This window comes from Equus caballus, chromosome 5 (genome assembly GCF_041296265.1).
Source record: "Equus caballus isolate H_3958 breed thoroughbred chromosome 5, TB-T2T, whole genome shotgun sequence".
In the NCBI taxonomy this organism is placed as follows: domain Eukaryota; kingdom Metazoa; phylum Chordata; class Mammalia; order Perissodactyla; family Equidae; genus Equus; species Equus caballus.
This window is the reverse complement of record NC_091688.1, coordinates 2,921,923-2,942,987: the sequence shown is the minus strand read 5'-3', so window position 1 is coordinate 2,942,987 and position 21,065 is coordinate 2,921,923. Positions and strand designations below refer to the sequence as shown.

The 21,065-nt window shown below is 52.0% G+C and overlaps 1 protein-coding gene and 2 long non-coding RNA genes across 5 annotated transcripts in view; 1 reads left to right on the top strand and 2 right to left on the bottom strand.

Moving 5' to 3' along the window:
• Nucleotides 1–18,046, bottom strand: part of MAPKAPK2 (MAPK activated protein kinase 2) — a 44,807-nt gene extending 26,761 nt beyond the window's left edge. Inside the window, exon 1 of the mRNA XM_023640456.2 lies at nucleotides 17,432–18,046. Within this exon, the coding sequence (XP_023496224.2) occupies nucleotides 17,432–17,713 (282 nt within the window). The 5' untranslated portion in view covers nucleotides 17,714–18,046. The remainder of the gene's footprint in view (nucleotides 1–17,431) is intronic.
• Nucleotides 6,136–8,921, bottom strand: LOC138924004 (uncharacterized). The gene is made up of 2 exons (XR_011438445.1): nucleotides 8,415–8,921; nucleotides 6,136–6,743 (listed from the first exon to the last, which is right to left on the bottom strand). It is a non-coding gene; the product is annotated as an uncharacterized lncRNA (long non-coding RNA).
• LOC111773434 (uncharacterized) lies at nucleotides 16,305–20,145 on the top strand. 3 transcript variants are annotated; one of them, XR_011438443.1, is made up of 3 exons: nucleotides 16,305–16,449; nucleotides 16,587–16,736; nucleotides 19,943–20,145. It is a non-coding gene; the product is annotated as an uncharacterized lncRNA (long non-coding RNA). The 3 variants fall into 3 exon arrangements; XR_011438444.1 differs by lacking the exon at nucleotides 19,943–20,145 and adding an exon at nucleotides 16,995–17,434; XR_002807811.2 differs by lacking the exons at nucleotides 16,305–16,449; nucleotides 16,587–16,736 and adding an exon at nucleotides 16,746–17,178.
• Nucleotides 20,146–21,065: the final 920 nt, after the last annotated feature.

The window sequence follows — 21,065 nt, the reverse complement described above, 5'->3', positions numbered from 1 at the left end:
CTCAGCGGCCTGTCTGGTTTCCCGGGGGCACTCTGCTCCCTTCACAATGTAGCGGGCTCTGACAGGGCTCTCCCACCGACCTCTGCAGCCGAGCACAGAGGCCGGTGCCCCCGCTGACAGGATGCGGGCACTCCCAAGCCCCCCGTCCCTCACACAGGAAGCCTCTGCCTCTTGAGCAGCTGCTCTTGCTCTGAAGCCACAGACTGCTCCTGGCCCGCGCAGTTCTTAGAACACCTTCACGGATGGAGATGGCGGTTACTCTTGGGGCACATCAAGAGGCCGGGGAATTCCTCATGCTCTGGGTCTGACCCAGGAAGGGAGGAGGCCCTAAGTCAGCTCTCCCTCCCAACCCCAGTAGCATCAGAAGAAAGCAAGATGAGATAATACGAGGCAGTACTGAACCGTCTCTATTTATCACCAAATGCAAAAGGGTGTGCTTTACCCTTAGGAACAAGCCCAGAGTTTATTCCTACCCTATTTTTCCAAATTTCTCTTCTTGCCCACCTGGCAAAATGAGCTCAATCTACAGAAATTGGGAGTGAAAGGGAACGCTGACAGCCCTCTCTAGGGAAGCACCCCCAAGCGTTCCTCCGGCTCCCGGCGCCACCCACCCAGGCCTCTTCCCCCGGACTCCCCGCAAGGCTACGAAGGAGTCCTTGGCCCCACTCATTACTCCACTTCTCTTCTCTACCCGGGCAGGCTTGTGTTTGGATGTAGCTGCTTCTCAAACTGATACTTTAACTCTTAACTTTAAAAACTCGATTGTTTAAATATCAGTTTTTCCTCTGCAGCAGCTGAGCTCCCTGCCCTGCTTGCTAATCACCAGCTGCTAAACAGCACTGTTCTCAGAGCTGATGAGGCCCGAGACCCCCGGGCCTCGGATGCTGGAGCCGGGAAAGGGGCTGCAAACCCCCCAAACTCCTATCCTCCCCACACACCGCCCCCCCCCCCCCCGCCCATGGCAGCAGTCTCATCAGAATCCAAAAGCAGACGGCCTGCACGAAACTAAGCCGCTTCTGTGGGTATGCACCGCACCTCAGCTGAGTGCCAGCGCTGTGCTTACACTGGGAAAACAAAGAAGGAGACACAGTCCTTTTCCTCACGGAGCTCAGAGTCTAGCAGGGGAGCACCTGGAACCAAGCTAACTCAAATTCACAGAGGTCATACATCTGTATGAACTACCACTAGAACAGGGAGGGGGCTACTCTGCCTAGAATTCAGGGTGGGGGACAGGGAAAATCTAAGCCTCGAAGGATAAATACAGTTCTACCAGGAGTTAAAACAATGAACAGACGGAAGACCCAAGAGAAGATATGGAAGCCTAAGGAGCCCGCAGAGTAGGAAGGAGTCACCTCCTGGAAGGGTGAGTGCTTGTGTGCGCTGGGAGTGGGGGTAGAAAGGAAGGTCAAAGCCAGCTCACTTGCATACCAAGTTTAGGAGTTTGAGCATGACACTGGAGGCAAGGGGAGGCTACTGAGGGTCTCTAAACAGAAGTGATGGATGAGGTTATATCTGACCAGGAACGGAGAGCTGAGTCTCCCAATGCCTCTGAAGAAAACCAGATCAGTGCCCTCCAGAAGCGAGTGTTAACCATGCAGAGAAACAGGGACTCTTTCCTGTGGAGCAGTACACAGAGAGGTGGAGGGTGCACAGGGTCCACACAAGCCGGAGGACCCCTGGGACTTCCCAACGTCAAGGTCTACTGGGACGTGGACCTTTCCTCAACCTCTCAGCAAGCCCTGACAATCGAAGGATGCTGGGAATGATGTCACATCTCTGCATCTCTCTAGAGCCCTTGGCAGGTCAAGCACTCTGAAAATGTGCCATGACACTGGGTGCCAGGGGAGCACACCACAGCTGTGCTCAAGTATCTGCAGAAGAATGAGTTCAGAAGAAGGAACTGGCGCGTTCTGTGAGGCTGGAGAATGCAACCAGCACCAAGGGATATTACAAGTTTAGGAAACCAAATTTTGCACTCAATAAACATAGATGGAAAAATGTTTTTAATGGCAAGGTTTTCCTGAAAAGGGGGTAAGCTCCCCCTCAGTGGAGGAATTTCAGCATAGTTTCAATAGGTCAGTGGTTGCCAAACACAGACAATTATCACAACAAAAACAACCATTCCTGAATACCACCGTTGCAGAGTCTTGGACCCAATGAGATACAAAGAGCGAGGCCCAGGAATCTGATTTTCAAATGTTACCCACAGCTGATTCTGACAATCCACTTGGTTTGGGGGCCAGTAGGCTAGAGGACCATCTGCCGGAATATAGTCCTAAGCAGACAAATGAAATACTCTTTAAGGTCCCCTTCTAAGTGATTACCTTCTCTTTACTCTTTCCCCTGGGCCTCAAAACCTCTCCTGATGCTTTTCCACAAATCCCCTTCCAACCCAGATCCATCTTTACCAGAGAGTACCGTGATGACCTCAGAGTCCAGCACTAAGGGACATTCTCTGACGATGTAAGGTTCTCTCTCTGCACTGCCACCAGCTATATGTGACTACTGGGTACTTGAAATGTGGCTAGTGCTACAGAGGAATCAATGTTTAATTTTACTTAATTATTTAAATTTAAATAGACACATGAGCCTAGTGGCTACCATGTCGGACAGCACAGCTTCCTATGAAAGAGGGCTCAATGTGGGATTCAGGCAAACAAGCAAATTCTGACTCTACTCCCTCCCCCACTGCCTCTCTGAGCTCATCTCCACCCTGTAGAGGCCTACCTGATAACAGGGAGATTAAATTCAAAGAAAACAGCAGGAAAGGAGGACTCTGTGTCGGCTATAGCAGAAACAACAGGTACAGAGAACAAAGAGCCTGAACAAAAACTCTCACCCCTAAGGACTTTGCCCTTCTCTGCCCAAGAAAGCAATGAGCACCAGCAGCATCTGCAGCCATCGCCCCATCCCGGGCAGCCGGGCCTGTTGGCTGGTGCCTTTCCCCAACTTCCTCAGAGCAAGCACACCTCATTCTCAGGGACGACCTAGAACATTCCTTAGTTGACTAAAGTTGGAGTCTCAAAACTGATTTGTAGGGGCTGACCGGTGGCGCAGCGGTTAAGTTCGCACGTTCCGTTTCTCTGCGGCCCGGGGTTCACCGGTTTGGATCCCGGGTGCGGACATGGTACCACTTGGCAAACGCCATGCTGTGGCAGGCGTCCCACGGAAAAAGTAGAGGAAGATGGGCATGGATGTTAGCTCAGGGCCAGTCTTCCTCAGCAAAAAGAGGAGGATTGGTGGTAGTTAGCTCAGGGCTAATCTTCCTCAAAAAAAAAAAAAACTGATTTGTACTAGAACTTTTTGGCTATATTGGGGTATAGAAATCCGAGGAAGAGGAAATGAATGTTACCAAAAAAAAAAGTTCCACTACTTTTCCAGACCTCAAAAGTTTTCATCAGGAAAATACATCATCTGCACACTTCCAAACACAACTGGATTCCTGCCCAGGTACAGCACCAAGGCCAAGTTCAAACCCGACCAGGGCTCCAGATTAACATGTGTGGTCTTCCAGCCTTGATTTCTGCCTCCCACATTTTGGGCCCCTTTTCCCAGCATCTGCCTAGACACATGTTCTGAATCTACCAAAAAGGGTGGTTATCCGAGCTGAGAAACAACCTTCAGGGATACCAAATGAACACGACAGCAAGAGAGGCCAGGCGGGCAGCAGGAACCACCTGTCGTATCTGAAGACCTCTTGCTATGGAGGAGAGGCCGCCAGGCACCCTTCCAGGCCTCAGCTGGTACCACGGTCCTCTCGCCTGGACGGCAATAGAGATGCTTTCTCAGGCCTCCCTCGGCTGGCCCAAGTTGTTGACTACTTTCTCTTTGGAGACAAAGCCAGCCTGCTGCAGAGACACTGTCCCTCAGAGAAGAGGGACACTGGAAGGTATGGATAGGGAGAAAGGACGGAAGAAAGACCACATACGAAAGGCACTGTGGGGGCAGGGTGCTTAACCTGGTTATGCAGGCTGCATAACCATCCAAGACTAGGTACTTTTTCTGAAGTTTACTGGAAGACGTTTTTTTCCCCCTTCTTCTTGCTCTATAAAAAGGGAAAAAAAAAAAACAAAAAGCATGTTGCAACTTCCTTTGTCACAGCACATGTTCAGGAAAAAGCAGGCCCGACCCATTGCTTCACTTTCCCATCTGCACTAACGGGCGGCTCCAACCCGAGCCCCGACTTCTGCCGCCCAGCTCCTGAGAGGCAGGGAGCAAAGACGGCCAGAGCTTGGGGCAGAGAGCCTCCTTGTCCCCCATGAGTGCTAGCTGCCCCCCGGGGGGGGGGGTAGGGAGCCTCCTTGTCCCCGCCGAGTGCCGGCTGCCCGCTGCGCAGCCTGGGAGGCTGCACACAGGAAGGACGCCACTCTTCAGAGCAGGATTCTTCAGCCGCTGTGAGGGCTAAAAGGAGGACAAAAAGCTCTGCCACAGCTTTAGCCTGGTCATTCCTTTTTCATTAACCCTTCCTCCCTGGCTCTAGGCAATGGTCAGTCAACACCCAATCCCAAGCATTTCCTATTACCAGGAAGATCCCTGGGGATGCACTGTCTCTTCCCCCCCAGCCAAACAGAAGATGAGATGACTCAGTGAAGTTCCTCGCAGTACCTTAGAAACTCTCCTACTGGCCATCTGGTGTCTGCACCACCCCCGACCCCCGGGGTGTCACAGGTGTGAGTCCTTGAAGCATCCTCTGCCCCCATGCCAGGCAAAGTGACCCTACCACAAAACCCCCTCCCGCCTGGAGGAGCCCATCCCGGTCTCTGAGCCCTCGTGGCCATTCTCTCGCCCCGACTCCACCACTCACCCACCACCACCTCCCCGACCTCCTTTTTGGCGTATAAAACCAGAAATCAGACCACCCGGCCTAGCTCTGTCTGAGAGGTTCTGCTTCTTCAGAGAGTGTCAAGTAGGAACATGTGTGAAAGGCCAGAATCCAAATTCGGGGGGTGGCAATCTTTTTTCATTTTTATACACGTAAGTGTTCTTTCCTCCTCCAAACTGTAAGTTCCCAAAGGCAGGGCCCACATCTTATCATTGTAGCAACTTGCACAAAATAAGCATTCCATAAATATTTAATGATAAAACACAAATTGCTACATCTGGTTGACCTAGTACTGAATTATAATGGAGTCGCAGAAGAACTATTAGAGAGCCAGTACTGCACCCCTGACCCCCACCCTAGCAAGGAGCTATAAGGACTACAAGGAGTTAGACATCCCATCATTGAGAGCCTCGGGGCTTTGGCCTTATCCCTTCCGCCTGGTGCCCCTCCTCCTCCAAATATTTCGAAGGCTCCCTCAAATGTCACCTTCGCAGCAAAGCCCTCCCTGAGCCCTGGTTTAAAATTCCGACGCCACACACACACACACACACTGCCAGCATTTCGGGGCCTCCTCCTCTCTTTGGTACCCATCACCATCTGACAAGCTGTACCACTTAACTGATTATGTTTGTCTGTTCCCCCTGCTAGAATGTAAGCTCCAGGCAGGCAGGATTTTTGTTGTTGTCTGTTTTGTACACTATGTACCATCCCTACCACTTAGGTGCTCAGTAAATCATGGCTGATGAACGACTTGTTCTGAACATGCTTGAACGTGTTTCCTCTTCTGTAAAATGGGGACTTTTCACTTTGCAGTATTATTTTAAGGATTCACAGGAATCTAAGTAACACACCTGACACAATGCCTGGTACATAGTATCTGTTCAACAAAGACTTGTTATTACCCTGGGAAACCTTCACAGTGTTGCTAAGCTTTCAACAGTGATCTGAATGAGGCAAAAGACAGAAGATTGTTACATAGATCAAAGTCAACCTGCTGTTCTGATCCATCCTTAGGGAGGCTGCAAAAGTCATTCTTGGCACTGCTAATTAATTTTCTTGAGTAGTAAGTTGCTTTGAATCTCAGGCAGATACAAGGCACTCTAAGGCAAATCCTGCTTAGAAAGGCAGGGGTCTAGGCTAAGCTGCCGGAAAGAATCAACCTTCATTGTTCTACATTCCTCTCATCTCCGATAGCAGAGGGATTAAGGGGGTCTAAACCCAAGAGGATGACCCCAACTAGTTTCCCATTCTAGGCTAATCCTGCCATCTGGGCCTCCTGATGGCCTGTCAGCAGAGAAGACAGGAGGCAGGCATGCGGGAGAATAAATGTTTATAAACATTGGTCGAATGGCTGAATGAATAAAAATACAACAGCCAGGAGAGGGGTGAAAGAACACTGGCCTGCCAAAACTGAGGACAGGGAGAACAGCTCCCTGGAACCTGGGCTGACCACCTCTTCCCCAGCACGGTGTTCCCCAGCAGTGGAGTTGCAGCAACAGTAAGGCACGAGTCCTTCAAAATCCAGTCTGAGCCCTTTGATGTACAAAGGGGGAGACAGTGCGGCCCAGACAGGTTCCAGGACGTGTGGAGGACCATGCAGCCAGGTCTCAGACGCCAGTCCAGTTCTGCTTCCCCTGCAAATCTGCGGCATGGAGTTAAGTGGCCTCACGAGGTTCAAACTTCTGACCTCACTCTCCCCAACCTGGTGCCCAACGCCGGTCCTCTTGTAACACACAGGAGCAAGGCCAGCGGACAGATCACGTTGGACTGCTTCTGTGTGTCTCTGCTGTGTCTGGAGCTAACTAGAAGATGCCAAGAGCTGCAGGAAAGCTGGCAAGCTCCACACCTGTCCCTCCCTCAGTTGAAGTTCTCCAAGGGGCAGAAGGGCCATCTCCATAGCAGACCAGGAAAAGGAGGGGCTCTGCAACAGGCAGGAGAAGACGACAGGCGTCAGCGGGAAACTGTGGTCAGGGCCCTTACAGGAATGACAACTCCGTTAGCAGAAACAGAAGGTGCCAGCTTGAGTCAGCAGATCCCGATGGGTGGAGGGAAGACTGTTCTGAGCATGGCTTTTTAGTAACAGGAGGGAGAAGAGGGACAGACACTTAGGAGGACCGCCACTCTACCCAGGCTCAGCCTCAGAGAGCCCAGCCGAATATTACCCCTCACCCAAAGCCACCCCTCAACCCTGAGGACCACCACTAATACATTACTTTTATGGAGGTAGCACCCACTATTACTCAGTTATCACATCTTTAAGCAGCTAGGTATAATGCACAATGCCAAACTCTTGATGAATTTTTTTTTAATGATGGCATACAGTCACTACATGGAAATAAGAGCATACAAAAATAATGAAGACGTAGGTCTTCAAGGAACTTACAGTTCAACATCTAAAGGTGTGCCTTGCACGTGGAGAAATATACTTAAAATGTGAAATAAAAGGTAAGAGCGTCTTGGCAGGTTTGACAGGGAGGGATAGGGGAGACCCACTTCTGGAATGAAGGCTTCGTGAAAGTATCAGCAAATGTACAGGGCGGAATAGACAGACACGGACAGGGGGCGGGCGGGGAGGCAAAGAAGATATGGATGCACAGATGGCATACAGGCCACAGGCAAAGCGGGGGGGGGGGGGGGGGGGAGGGGGGCGAGGGGGAGCAGAGTCCTATAAGGAAGCAGCATATATAAACCACTAGAGCTGAAACACAGCATGCATTCCAAAAACCAGATCTGGGTCAGACCCGAGAAGGATTTGGAAATCCCTCGTATTCTGCAGGCAAAGGGAACCCACTGAAGGGTTTCAGCTAGGAAGCTACCTCATCAGACCTAAGCTGTAGGCAGACAAACCCTCCACGGACTCCAGGAACTGAGGGGGCATGACCTTCACTCCGGAGCTGAGGGTCTCAGAGCCGGCCACATGTCTCTCCTGCCCTTCCCACCCCACCACTACTCTCCACTCCTTCCTTCTCCAAGTACACCTCAAACCCAATTTTATGTTCTTTTAAAAAATCTAAGGCAAAGTAAACAAAACAAGTCATGAAATCGAGAGTGTGGACACAGGCAAAGGGGCACTCCCGCCCCTCTTCCTCCTCGCTAGGAGCACAGGTGACTGGAATGCTGCCAGGGGAGAGGACACAAGCACAAAGGCTCCAGTGGAAGGGATATGATGCTTGTGAGCCTGGCAGTCAGAGGACACAAGGAAACCCGGCACTTCTGTAAAGGGGAGAGTTCACCAAGCAGGTTACTCTACACGCTCCCTTTGTCCCCATGGCCTTCTGCCTCTCAGAGGTCTGGATACCTGTAAGGAGGGAGGGAAGACAAAAGGCACAAGACGACCCCTGGCTACCCAGGCCAACGCAGCAGAGCAGCCGGACTGCTACAAGCTCCCTGGAACACATGGTCGCTTCACCAGTCCACCTGCATTCCTAGGATGCTCTAAGTTCCACACGTGTGGCCTCAATGCCCAGGGTCCCCCTCCTCCTCCCCTCCCCACCCCCTGCCCTCTGAGCTCTGCAGAAATCAGGCATGACAAGCAACCTTCAGATTCTTCACTTAGAGAGGCTTCCCTTCCCCAGCTCCTGTGTAGCCTGACCTTTAGAATCCTACTAGGCTTCCTCCAAGAAGTACAGAAGCCAGGGAAGGAGGCCAGGATAAGGAGAGAAGAGAGAGGATATGGCTACTCCAAGGACAGGGGCTCCTTCTGTCAGAGTTAAAAATAAACTCTTAGCAATTTACACCCAACTCCTCCCCTCCAGAGGCCAATGGGCCTTGGCAGCTAAATCTTTCCCCGCAGAGGAGATGAGGCCCCAGGGGGACAGGCGGGAGAAGGCAGTCATGGAGATGTGGTCTAGGACGTAACTCGAGCTAAGACAGAGGGTCCCCCAAGTCCTACCTCAGCTCCTATCACTGTCCCCCATACACTCCTCCCAAAAACACTCTAATCCAAGAAAACACACACAGAACCCTCCTGTGCCACGATTAGTACCAACACCTGTGCAAGGATTAGAACAATCAGAAAGAAGAGAATGCCCAAGTCAAACAAAAGGACACACTGCCCAGTATCTCTCAGTTAAGCAGGTGTCCCAGCCCCCCGAGCCCCTTCCCTCACCTTGTTCTATGGGTCTCCAGGACCCATGGGCAGTAGGGGAAGAGGCCACCTCAATGGCCCTCAAGGGACACAGATCACCAACACCCCTGCCCCCACAGTCAGAAGACAGAAGAACCCATGCTCTCTGTGACACCCTGCAGGTGGCTGAGCTGGGAGGCCCAGAGGGGCCAGGGCCTAACTCAGGAAGGAGGCCGAAGAGCAGGGCCCAGTTATTCTTGGAAGCCAACGAGATGAGGTCACAGTTTTGAAAGTGGTAACCCGAAGCCCCACACTGCAGAGGTGGAGAGTATAGCTTAGCAACAGGGCAGGAGCCCTAGAGCAGGTAACATGCTCAGTCACAGGGCAGTCGGGGTGAGGGCCTGCAACGGCCTCATGGGGGGCTCTCCTCCTCATCCCCACATACCTTCTGGCAGGGTGGCCTGCTCGCAGGTGGAGCTCGGAAGAAGCCAGCGCTGGAGTAATGGAGGAGAAAGTCTACCTCTGATGAGCTTGTTCACCCTCCCCCACGTCTCACCCCTCCGCTCAGGGGAAGAAGCAAGGCAGCTCCACAGAGCCTTTGCACACGCAAATCTTGCCACCTGGAGAAGCTCCAGCCACAGCTCACTCCAGCACTCAGAAAAGCGAGTTGGCCCCAAACCACCCACCAAGCTCAGGCTGGAAGAAAAGGCGGCAAATAGGGAGGGCATGAGTGAAACAAAAAGCAGTTCAGCAGTGTGGCAGGAAGACCCGGGACAGCTATCAGGGCCTGGCTGGAGGGGACACTGCAGCAGTGGCAGGTTTATTTTTAGCTTTTGGGACAGAGGGGCTGAGTAACAATTCTGGGTCCTGGGCAGGAGGCCAGGTTGCAAATGTTCAGTGTGGCTGGGAGCCTCGAAACAATATGGATAACCAAAATGGCAGCAACATGATCAACTCAGTCATCTGCCTGGGGAGGGCCAGGAGGGTAAGGAGCCAGCAGGCGGACTGTCAGCAGGTCTCCTCTTAGGCCCCTCCCCAACCCCCGGACTGGAGAGATGGCTTATTTGTTCAGGTTCAAGAGAAGAAGCATCATGGAGCTAAGCCAGAGAGAAGCAGCAGCAGATAGCTCCTTTGTTCCCCTCATCTTCCCTGAGACAGAAACAGCTTCTGACCGTGGCCCTGTAGCTACTGCTTTTAGTCACCACTCTTCATCTCCCAGACAAGTCCTGGATGGACACTGGCCATGGAGATGCCTGGAAACATCCCTCAAGAGTAAGACGCCCTTTCATATAATCCTTTCGATCAGCTCACGTTTCTGCTGGAATGAACACACAGTTTGGCTGGTCTTGGAGGAGAACGTCAGTTACAGAGGCTGATCTTGGGACCACAGCCCAGCTTCAACCACCTGCCGGGTGGCACTCAAAGGTGTTTACTGGACCAGAGAATAAAGACCCCAAGAACTCTACACTGCCAGAGGCTGAGCACAACCTTATCCGCTTTCCACTCTGTCTCTTCTTCCTCCAACCAAATCTGATATTCTGGCACACAAAACCCCACAGTCCAAAGCTCCAGGGCTGAAACCACTGCTCTAGCCTTAAATGGGCAGGAAGAAGAGAAAAGAAAACAGACATCACCAGGCATCCCCTCTCCTCTTGCTTCCTTGGACTCCTGATATCCCTTCTTATCCAGTCCAACAGGTAAGAAGTGGTACCTGGATGTAAATCCTAATTTTCCCATCAGCTCTGGGAACCAGTGCTCAACTCTCATCTCAGAACAGCCCCGAGCCCATGCTATATCTTTGGGTGAATGAGAAGAAAGTATTCATTTGGATGGATGCAGCCACACACCAAGGCAAAGCCTGACAAGGGGACAGGGGGCCAGATTACAGCCTTCACTCCCTCCCTCAGCCAGGTGCTCCTGTGCAGGGCACAGCCTCCACAACCAATCCCAGTGCCATGTTTGGCCCCACAACTTCAAACAGGGAGTTTCAGATGGGGAAAATCAAGAATTCCCTATCTCAGGGCCAGCCCCAAGGCTGAGTGGTTAAGTTTGCACGCTAGCTTCCGCGGCCCAGGGTTTCACTGGTTTGGATCCTGGGTGCAGATATGACACCGTTCATCAAGCCAGGCTGAAGCCGCATCCCACATGGCACAACCAGAAGGACCTAAAACTAGAATATACAACTATGTACTGGGGGGCTTTGGAGAGAGGAAGAAGAAAGAAAGAAAGAAGAAAAAGAAGATTGGCAACAGATGTTAGCTCAGGGCCAATCTTTAAAAAAAAAAAAAAGATTCCCGATCTCTACCTTGAGGCACCACTACACTAGGATTCTTCTGATTTGAAGGAAAGAGTAGGTACACACCACACTGAGTTACACAGCCCTTCCTCTCTGCCGAGGCGCTGGACAGAACGCTTTCCAAGTCTTCATACAGGAGAAGGAGCAGCCGGTCAGTGACGATTATTAATTAACTCGACACAGGCTGCCCTGGAGGCCAGCATTAAGCCTATCAAAAAGGCATCCATGCTGGCCCAGACACTGCTGATGGTCAGACATGGAGCAAGTCAGCAAGCTCTCCTGCCTGCCCTCAGCCTCTTGCCTCCAGCACAGCCTTCCACCATTCCACACTGCCAGTGCCCAAGAAGCCAGCAGGAGCCTGACACTCTGACATATGCATGGAGGCCTGGAAAGTTTAACTGACCTACTCAAGGTTACACAACTACTTAGCAGGGCACAAAGACTAGACCTTTTTTTTTTTTTTGGCTTTCTAATCTACTACATAACCCATAGTAACAGGCTCATCTCTAAATATTTCTATCCATACATATCTTAAAATACAAAATGTCAGTATTCCCCCAAAGACTAGAAAAGGTACAAAATTTGACGTGGGTTCCATACCTGGTGTGTATTAAGCTGCCCAGTGGCATGGCTCCTTCTCTTTACCAATGCCCTGTTTATAAGGTGACCCATGTAGAAAGAGTCTAGCGCCCAGTTAGTGGAGCTTGGTTTTGTACTACCAGACCTACAATCCCAGTACTACCACCTCTAGCAACTAAAAAACCAAAGGAACTCACCAACGGTAGGTCCCAGGGAACCAGGTCCCAGGGCATGGCACTGATGTTGACAGCAGGTAAGACCCAGGACGTACCACTGAACCTTTGTGGACTGGCCCAGCCTCTTCCTTGGTGAGATGGAGAGTCAAGAAAGATGACTATGGAGTGTCCTCAGCTCTAAGGTGCTATGAGGTGTGGGTCCCTTTACCACTGGTTACTAAGAGCAGCTGCAGCCCCTTCAGACACAAAGAACAATTCCGCTCTGCCTGCCCACCTCCCTCCAGGACACTGAAGCACCTGGAAAGGTGCGGTATAGGGACAAGAGGGAAAAAGAGACATCACATGGCCTTGGAAGGGCCTGAAGCAGAGGTAAGGGAGGCAGGAAAGTATGAATCCTGTACCATGGACATCAAACCACCAGGGAGACTCCTGGATCAGAGCTCAGGAGGGCCACTCGGGAATCATGAAAGGACTCAGATGCAGATGCCGAAGCAATGTCCTTCCCTGCTGTGGCTGCATTCATCCTGGCACAGACTCCACGTACCCCTGGGCTCTGCAGATGACAAGAGCTTTGGCCCTCTCCCCCACCCCAGGATTTGGCCAGGGATTAAGTTTGCCTCCAGCAGTCCTAAAGTTTGGCTCCTCCAGGCCTCTCCCTGAATCTCCTGCACCTGCTTCTTAAGTAAAATCATCAACTGATGATGGGCCCACTCCTCAGAGCCCAAGCAGTCCAAGCACCTTCGTCATGGATCCCAACACTTCATCCCCCTAAAAGGAGCCCGTTCGTTCCCCAGACACCCACCAATATCTCGTCCCAAGGCCTGGGGCTGCTCTTCTCCCCACTTCTGTCAGCTACTGATCCCAGACCTTAGCCGGAGATTATCTTCAAGCTCTATCAAAGCCCACAATTCACAAGTGAAAAAAGGACCCCGAGCCGACCCCGCTTTGATCCTGCCTCAGTGGATGCCAAGAGGCCTGCTGCAGCACGCAGGGGCCAGGGCCCCAAGAGGGGCAGGGTCTCTGAAACCAGAAACTAGACCTTCCCTCAAAAAACCACAAGCCCCAACCTCAGCGATCTGTAACCTTTCTTTATAACATCCTGTTAGTTTATATCACGCCCCTCAAACACTTTAAAACCTGTTCTTAGCACAAAGATGGGTCAGGTTCAATTCTGAGCCACTAGCCCCACTTGCTCCTTATCAACCTGATCTGCTCTCCTCTCAGCTCTAGCCAGGGCCAGTGTCGCCATCGCCTCCTGCAAATCTGCTCATTCCTCAGCTCCTTCGGGCCTCACAGATTTCCCTCTTTCAAAGCTCCTCGATTCCCAACCCCATAAATTAACCCCTAGACCAGCAAAGTCCAGGAGAACTTTCTACAAGGATGAAAATGTTCTACACTGCTCAATTCAGGAGCCATTAGCCACATGTAGCTACTGAACACTTGAAATGCAGCTAGCATCTAATTCTTTAATTTAATTTAACTAATTTTAATTGAAATAGCCATGCATGGATACTGGCTACCACCTTGGGCAGTGTACCCCTAAATGACAACTGTTAATTTCACCTTCTCCAAATCAGTTTCTTGACCCTGAAGAGTTTAAGGCCACTTTAAATGTCTGTACCCTCCAGAGAACTAAGCATGTGGTAGGAAGCTCAGTGAACTATTAACTACCTGTAACCAGAGTGGATAGAAAAGAGGCCGGTTTGGTCGATGAAACCTTTCTCACCTTGTGATCGCATGCAGCAAACCCCCATTTGGGACACTCACCCAGCAATGCTACCTATCTTGCTCCCCGACAGGTACACAGCACGAGGTGTGCTGGATAGGAGAGTGCCTGTACTCTGGGGGTGCAGGAGTTCTGGCATTTCCCTCGAACAGTGTCCAGACCAAACATCTCCCCTTCAGAACACCAAGGGAAGCCACATGGCAGTGACACTGAGTGACCTGGGGAGGAGGGCCGCTGGAGAAAGCAGAGGAGCAGAAACCACTGCACCTTGTTTTCTCCAACCCACACCATGGAAAGATAAACAGAGATAAGTTATGACAATATATTCTGTAAAGCAATAACACGCTTCACCTAATCAGAGTCGCACAGCAGAGAGGGACAACCGTGCCAGCTTTAATTAAATTTGTTCAGCTAATACCTAAGAGTCACCACGACACAATGAAGCAGGAAGCAGCTGAGGAACCCCAGGGGAATACGACAGTGCACAAGTAGGTTGAGACTAGGCATCCCTACCAAAGAAATAGTTAACAGAATTCCCCTGATCTTGAACAAAAAATAATAATAAATAAAATTTCTACCAAACACTCCCTAAAAAGGGGAGTAGGTGGCAAAAAAGCTTGTTATCACAGATTCAGAACTCATGAGCTGCCGGGTTGGTTTGTAAGCTGCCCCTCCAACTTCAGGGGTTATTGCTGGGGAGGCGATCGACACCCACCCAGCACGCCTCACCGACAGTCCAGGAGGGCCTGCGGCGAGAGGAGCTCCTCAGGCTTGAGGGGCTCTGCAGATGCAGCCAGGCCCGGTCCGAGCCTGATGAGACCACTGCAGTTAGGAAGTGGGAAGAGGCTGAGAGCTGGAGGCTGGCGTCCTGGGTTCCAATCCTGGATCCTGGCTCTGCCAAGTGCATGGCTCTATTACCTCAAGCAAGTCTTTGTTCTGGGCCTTGGTTTTCTCATCTGCAAAATGAGGGGGTTAGATGAGATGACCTCTAAAGTCCCTTCTAACTCTGACTGAAGTTATGAGTATGTCTCAGAACTTAGCAAAAGCAGCCAGGAGAGATGGTGAGAGGTCACAGCACCCACCAAAAGCATTTAAATGTTAGATCTCTCGGGTGGAGGGAGGGAAGCAGCAAGCTGAGTTGGGACTATTTTTTCAAGCACTGATTTCCCTTAATAGGGCTAAGAGGTCACCAGACCACAGACAGGGAGCAGGGCATCTGGGCAGCCAGCAGCTCCCATTGACTCTCAGGGCTGTGAAACAGCAGACACCAGAACTCCCACCCGAGGGCCCGCCGCAGCTCTACAGCTCTCTGCCCCAAATCCCCAGGAATGGCCTAACACGCCCCTGGAACAGAAGTCTCCTCCCTTTTTCTCCAGGCACCTTCTGGATGGGGCAATCCGTCCTACCCCACCACATCTTCCTCCCTCACTTGATAATCAAAACACTCCTGGGTTTTGAAAATCATTTCACTACTCAGCACCTAAGGTTGAGTTAATCAAGATTCAAGATCTAGAAATCTCTTTGGTGTATGTCTCTGGAACAGGATTCTTTGAACCCGATTCCCCTAAGAGCTGTAATTATGTCTTAGCCAATATTTGGATATGGAAGGGCTGTTGACACTGCTGTCAGTCTCTGAATGCCTCATCCCTTCTTTCTTCCTCTATTATTAAGTTTTTACACAAAGATGTGTGGGAAATCTACAATCTAACAGTTGAGTCAACTTCTAAGATTTGGGAGCAGGCTGCCTGTCAAAACAAACTCTGACTTCAATCTTCACCCACTTCTAACCTGAGAAGAACAAACTATGAGTGTCATTTAAAATATGCTAGATTTTTCCTTTCAAAACTATTCAAAGGGGGAAAATATCCAAATCTCTCCTATTAATTACAAAAGAAATCTGAATTGCCATCCAAAAGCATTTGAGAGGATGTCACACGTGTCTATTAAATAGAACAAGGAGCAGTTGAGAGCTTTTCTCCTCGAGTCTTTATACAATATTCCAACTATTCAAGAGAATGAGCAGCCAGTGTCCCCAAACTGCTGGTGGGTGAAGGCAGATGCATCTCAGAGGAGACAGAAAACTCTCCTGGAAAGAATGTCTGTCATTTCCTCAATGGTACGGGCTAACCGTGGTCAAACAGAATTCACTCAACTCCACTCCCCAAGGTCAGAGCGACAGTCAAACAAGCGCCACCCCCAGTTATGAGTATGGAAAGAGCGGGCTAAGGCACAAACACGCAAGTGTTCAAGACAGTGACATATTCCTTCTCCAACGGTCCACACTGAACAACAACCAAAGCCCACAGCAACAGTGCAGAGCAAAAACCAAAGAAATCTGACAGTGTTGGGGCGAGCCAAAAGCTCTCTTCCAAGAGGGAGAATGAAAGCAGCAAGAAAACAATTTTAGAGCCCTTAAAGTTTGGAAATTGGACATGCGTGCCCTCTACAACCCTGAGGCGTCAGGGGTTATGACATTTAATTATATATTCCAACAGTTCCTCCCATAACGAATATCTGAGTTTTGTATTAGCAGCTGAAATACAGCTAGCAGTGGGGGCTGAGGGGGAAGAGAAAAATATACCACAGGAAGTATTTTTCTCCTCCTCCAATCATTAAGACACCCCGGGGGGAAACAGGCATGATGTGTCACCTTTAGAGACGTGGTTGAGTCTGAAACCCCTGTGAGGAGAAAACCTTTTAAATGACCCTGAACACTGGCTCGCGATGCCCTGGGGCCCCACTCGTCTCTTCAGACCTCCGAGTCCATTCTGTATAACTTCTGAAGTAGGTGTTCTCACTTAAACCCCCATTCTTCCCCTACCACACCCTCTTAAAAAAAAAAAAAAAAAAAAAAAGAGGTCGGGTTTCCCTGGCTCAAGGATAACGCTCCCTCCTACTGTCCACCAATCGCCCGTGTCCAGGACTCAAGTGGCCATCTCCCATTTGCGGAATCAGCGCCGGGCCAAGCCGTGGTTTACACACCCGCTTTACAGTGATCAATGGGGCTATGGAAACAGCAGACACCGCCGGAGCCTGCTGGCCTCCCATCTGGAGCCTCGCGGGCACCGAAGGTAGGAGGGGGCCCACTCGCGGGTCAAAACAATCCCTCCCCGGCGCCGGGGGCGGTGTCCCCGCGGAATCTCCAGCCTCGCGCCTCCCGGGCCGGCGCGCCCCAAGGCGGCACGGCCGCGCTCGCGAGGCCCAGGGAAGTGAAATCACACATTCCGGCTCCCAAATAAGGAGCGAGACTAAATAAACCTCTGAGATCCGACTTCTCCAAACCAACCGACCAACCAGCTCAATGAGTAATGGGCCTTTTGTGCCCGCAGAAAGAAAGGAAGGAGGGAGGAGAGGACGGGGAACCACAACCTCCGAAAATCACTTCCTTGAGACGGGGTGAAATTAGCAGAAGTGGTCCCGGAGCCAACCGTCGCGACTCGGCTGGATCCCGCTCAAACCCCAAAATGGCAGAGTCCTCACGAGTCCTCCGAGTCGCCGCCACTCACCCCGGAGGTGACCGGAAACCCGGACGCGGCGCCGCGCTCTGCCGGGACCTGATCTTCCCCGCCGCCCCCCTCCGCGGTCGCGCACCCGGCACCCCCGGGCGCCCGGGACGGACGGCCCCGCGCGGCCACTGCTCCGCGGCCCGAGCGCAGGGTCGGCGCGGTCACGCTCCGCGACCGTGCGCCTCGGCCGCCCCAGAGCCGGGGGGTCGTGCCCGGGAGCCCCCTCTGCCCGTCCGCCCCTCCCCCGGCCCCAAACCTACTTTCAGGGCGAATTTCTCCTGGGTCCTCTTGTTGAAGATCTGCAAAACTTTCCCGTTGATGCCCAGCCCCAGGACCTGGGTGGTGACCTTGTAGTCGTCGATGATGGCGTTCTTCTTGATCTGCAGGCTCGACTTGACGTGGAACTGGGGGAACTGCTGCGGGGGCTGCGGCGGCGGCTGGGCCGGGGGGTGAGGCTGGGCCGGGGCGGGGGGCTGCGGCGGCGGCGGCGGCGGGTTGGGGAACAGCACCGGCGGGGTCTGGCCTTGGGAGTTGGACAGCATGGTGCCGGGAGACGCGGGCGCAGAGGCGGGAGGGCCCGCGGCCGCCCCCTCCTCCGGCTCCGGACGGGGTCCCCGCCACCCCCCGCCCGGCTGCGAAGTTTGCTCCGAGCTGGAGCCGGCTTCCCCGCCCCGGCCCGGCTCCAGGCTCGGCGGGTCGCGAGGCTCCGTGGGTCCCGCCGCGCGCCGCTGGCGCCCACCGGCCCTGCGCCCGCCCTCCCTCCCTCCCCCCCCCCGGGGGCCTGGCGCTCGGTGGAACGCGGGACGGCGGGGCCGGCCGGGGGGAAGCCGCCGCGCGACAATGTACCCAGCCCGGGGGCCGGCGGCCGCGTCACAGCCTCGTCTGCGTCCGGGGCCCGTCCTTAAAGGGGAGGGTCGGAGGGGCAGGGCTCGGGGAGGCGAGGCGGGGCCGGGAGGCGTGGGTGTGGGGGAGGGGCTGGTCTTAAAGGGGAGGACGCGAGGCCTCCGGAGGCGGAGGGCCGGGGCCGGAGGCGCGGGGCTGGGGAACAGGGAGTGGGGACCGAGAAATCCTAGTTCTTAACCAGGGCCACACAAAAGGAAGGAGGAGGCGCATGAAAGTAGCTGCGTAACTCAGATAGAAAATCCACTTTTCTCCAGTTGTCTGGATCTTTTAGACAGAAGCAGCCAAGTGGGAGAGGGGGGTTATTTTGACGGAGAGGGATGACTAGTGAGTGTGAGCTGGGTGAGACCTCAGGGCTGAGCTGCACGGAGGCCATTCATCCTGGTGTGAGGTATGAGGCAAATAGTAAATGTTTTCTTAACTTGAACGTTCTCCTCTGAGTTTTGCATTTCTTATAATTTTTTTTGGTTTTCAGTAAAGATTTATTGCTGTGTAATTACGAACAATTTAGTAAATATACCGTTGAACATTTTTTCATGTAAATTAGCTTTAAAAGGTTACCGGATGAGAAGAGGATGGATTACATTCAGATGGCCTGAATTGGCCTGAATTCGGAGTCTTCCCCACTGCCTGGCTGTGTGCCCCTGAGCAAGCCATCTCACCTCTCTCTCAGTGGGAAGAGTAGCAATACCTTTTCTCAGGGTTGTGGAGAGAGTTACGTAAGAAAATGCAACAAAAGGGAAGGTCTGGGGAATAGGTTCTGATTTCCAATGTGGAAAAGTTCATCCCTGAACCTACAGCGGTTGGGAGAAGTGGGTATTTTTAAAGAAGCTGAGTTCTAGCCCAGGTTAACCTCATGTCTCTGAGGAAGATACCAAGGACCTGGCTGGGCCTATGTTGCCCAGGTCAGGGGAGGGGACTAGGGAGGCCCTAAATGGAAAGCTGCCAGAGGGCCTCTATGCATTCTGGTGGGTTTGGGAGTGATCATCAAATACATCCCTGCTGACCTCTTCCCTCCACTGACTAGTAGAGCAGTTGAGAAATAAGACAAAGGAACCAGACAGGTGAAGACAAAACCTCAGCCTAATTACTGATGAAGCCGTTGTAGAGAACGGGGCTTGACCTACCGCATGGGGCCCATACTGTGTCCCGTCAACACACCAGAGCCGCCTTGTCCGGGGAAACCCAGCTGGGGGAGAAGGGGACATCCTGAGCACAGGGGCCCTTAGGGACTGAGCCAGGCTGGGAAGGAGTGAGGGGTGGAGGGAACGGCAGGAGCTACCCTCCCAGCACATGCCTTCCCCGACAGACGGGCAGGGCTCACTCCATGGGCCAAGGAGAGAAATGGTTGCCTTCACACAGTACTCGTTCTTTTCAAGCAGAGTTAGTTTAGCGTACACCTTGACTCTGTACCAGGTGCCACGCTCGGCCCTGCGGTGGTGGATGGCGTCAGCCTGCGGGGAAGCAGACAGACAGGTTCAAGCGGTCAGTAGCCCGAGAGTGGCACAGACACGGGTCTGGCACCGGAGCCTCCTCCCTCGGTGGAGGGTGGATGCGGTGAGACCGTTCCCCCATTACCCTGACTCCTCAAAGAGAAAGAGACTGCTTAAGGCCACAGAGATTGGAAAACAGCCTTGAGGTACCTCCCCAGTTCTACAGTATTGCTACCACCTCCCCAAAGCACACTCGGAGACACCGAACGACGCGGGGCTGGGGGCAGTGAAAGCGCCAGCTGCCCAGTCTCTGTCTCAGCTGACAGGATGGCCCTAGTCCCGGCTGCTCAGGGCTCCGGGTTGGTCTTTTTCCCTCCCAGAGGGTCACTGGGGCCTCCGACTGCTTGACACTGTGCTTTTATCTGCTTCTATCCACAGAGCTACAAAGAGGATGAGCTCTTTTCTGGCCTTTCAGAGACCGCAAGGGACAGTGGAAAGAGAACAGAATTTAGAGACAAATGACCTGAATTCAAGTCTATCCTCGAGTTGAGTCACCTTGAGCAAGCCATTTATCTTTTCTTTGTACCTGAAAAAATGAAAAAAATAATAAAATCGAATTTCAGAGCTGAGTGAGAATTGAATGAGGTAGTATTTATGAGAACTCTTCATAAACTATAAATTATCATGAAATAGTAAATATCCTCATTACGAAGGCATGGCTGGTTTGCTCCTCTGCTCTGTGCCCACTGCATGGGGATCTGTCCCTGATATTGAAGCTGCCTTCCTGTCTGGCTGGGGCTCTGGGGAGATGCTGAAGCCCAAGGGCCTAGGAATAACAAGAGAACTGAAACCCCAGCTGGGGAGTCCTCCTGGAATTACAAGGGCCAGTTGGGCCTACGGGGCACACAGGGACTCTAAGGGCATGTACACAGTGCACAGAGATTACATAGACTGCACACACAGCAGCTGGAAAACACACACACATAGGAACCCAAACACATTAGCACAATGTGCCTGGCATGTAACAGACATGGAATAAATACCTAATGGATGAATAATAACTGTGGAGTGAGATGGGCTAAAGAAAGAAGCGCTAGGCAAGAGAGGCCGAGTCTTAAATTCCGTTCTAGCACTGCCTAGCTGTGTAACCTCATGAAATCCTCTTGCCCTCTCAGTTCCCTCTTTCTCATCTGTAAAATACTGATCATAACATCTGATCTGTCTACCTTGTAGAGCTATTGTAAGAACAAAATAAAACATTTTCCCTTAGGACACAAAAGTCCAAAGTCCTATTTGTAAAACACCAAGCTCTAACCATCTGTAATGAACTACTTAGACAGTTTTGATGGACGTGTAGATGCACGTCAAAAGTTAAAAGTCTATGCAAACAGAAAGTACTATTTTTATCCACCATTGACATGCAAACACATATGCCATGCACGATTGTACACACAAAGACAACAGTTCCACGGAAGTGGATTAATTGTAACCCTTGATTCCTGACTCGCCCTTATCATTGGGTCATTGGTTCTTGTACCTCTGCTTTTATTTAGTCAGTTAT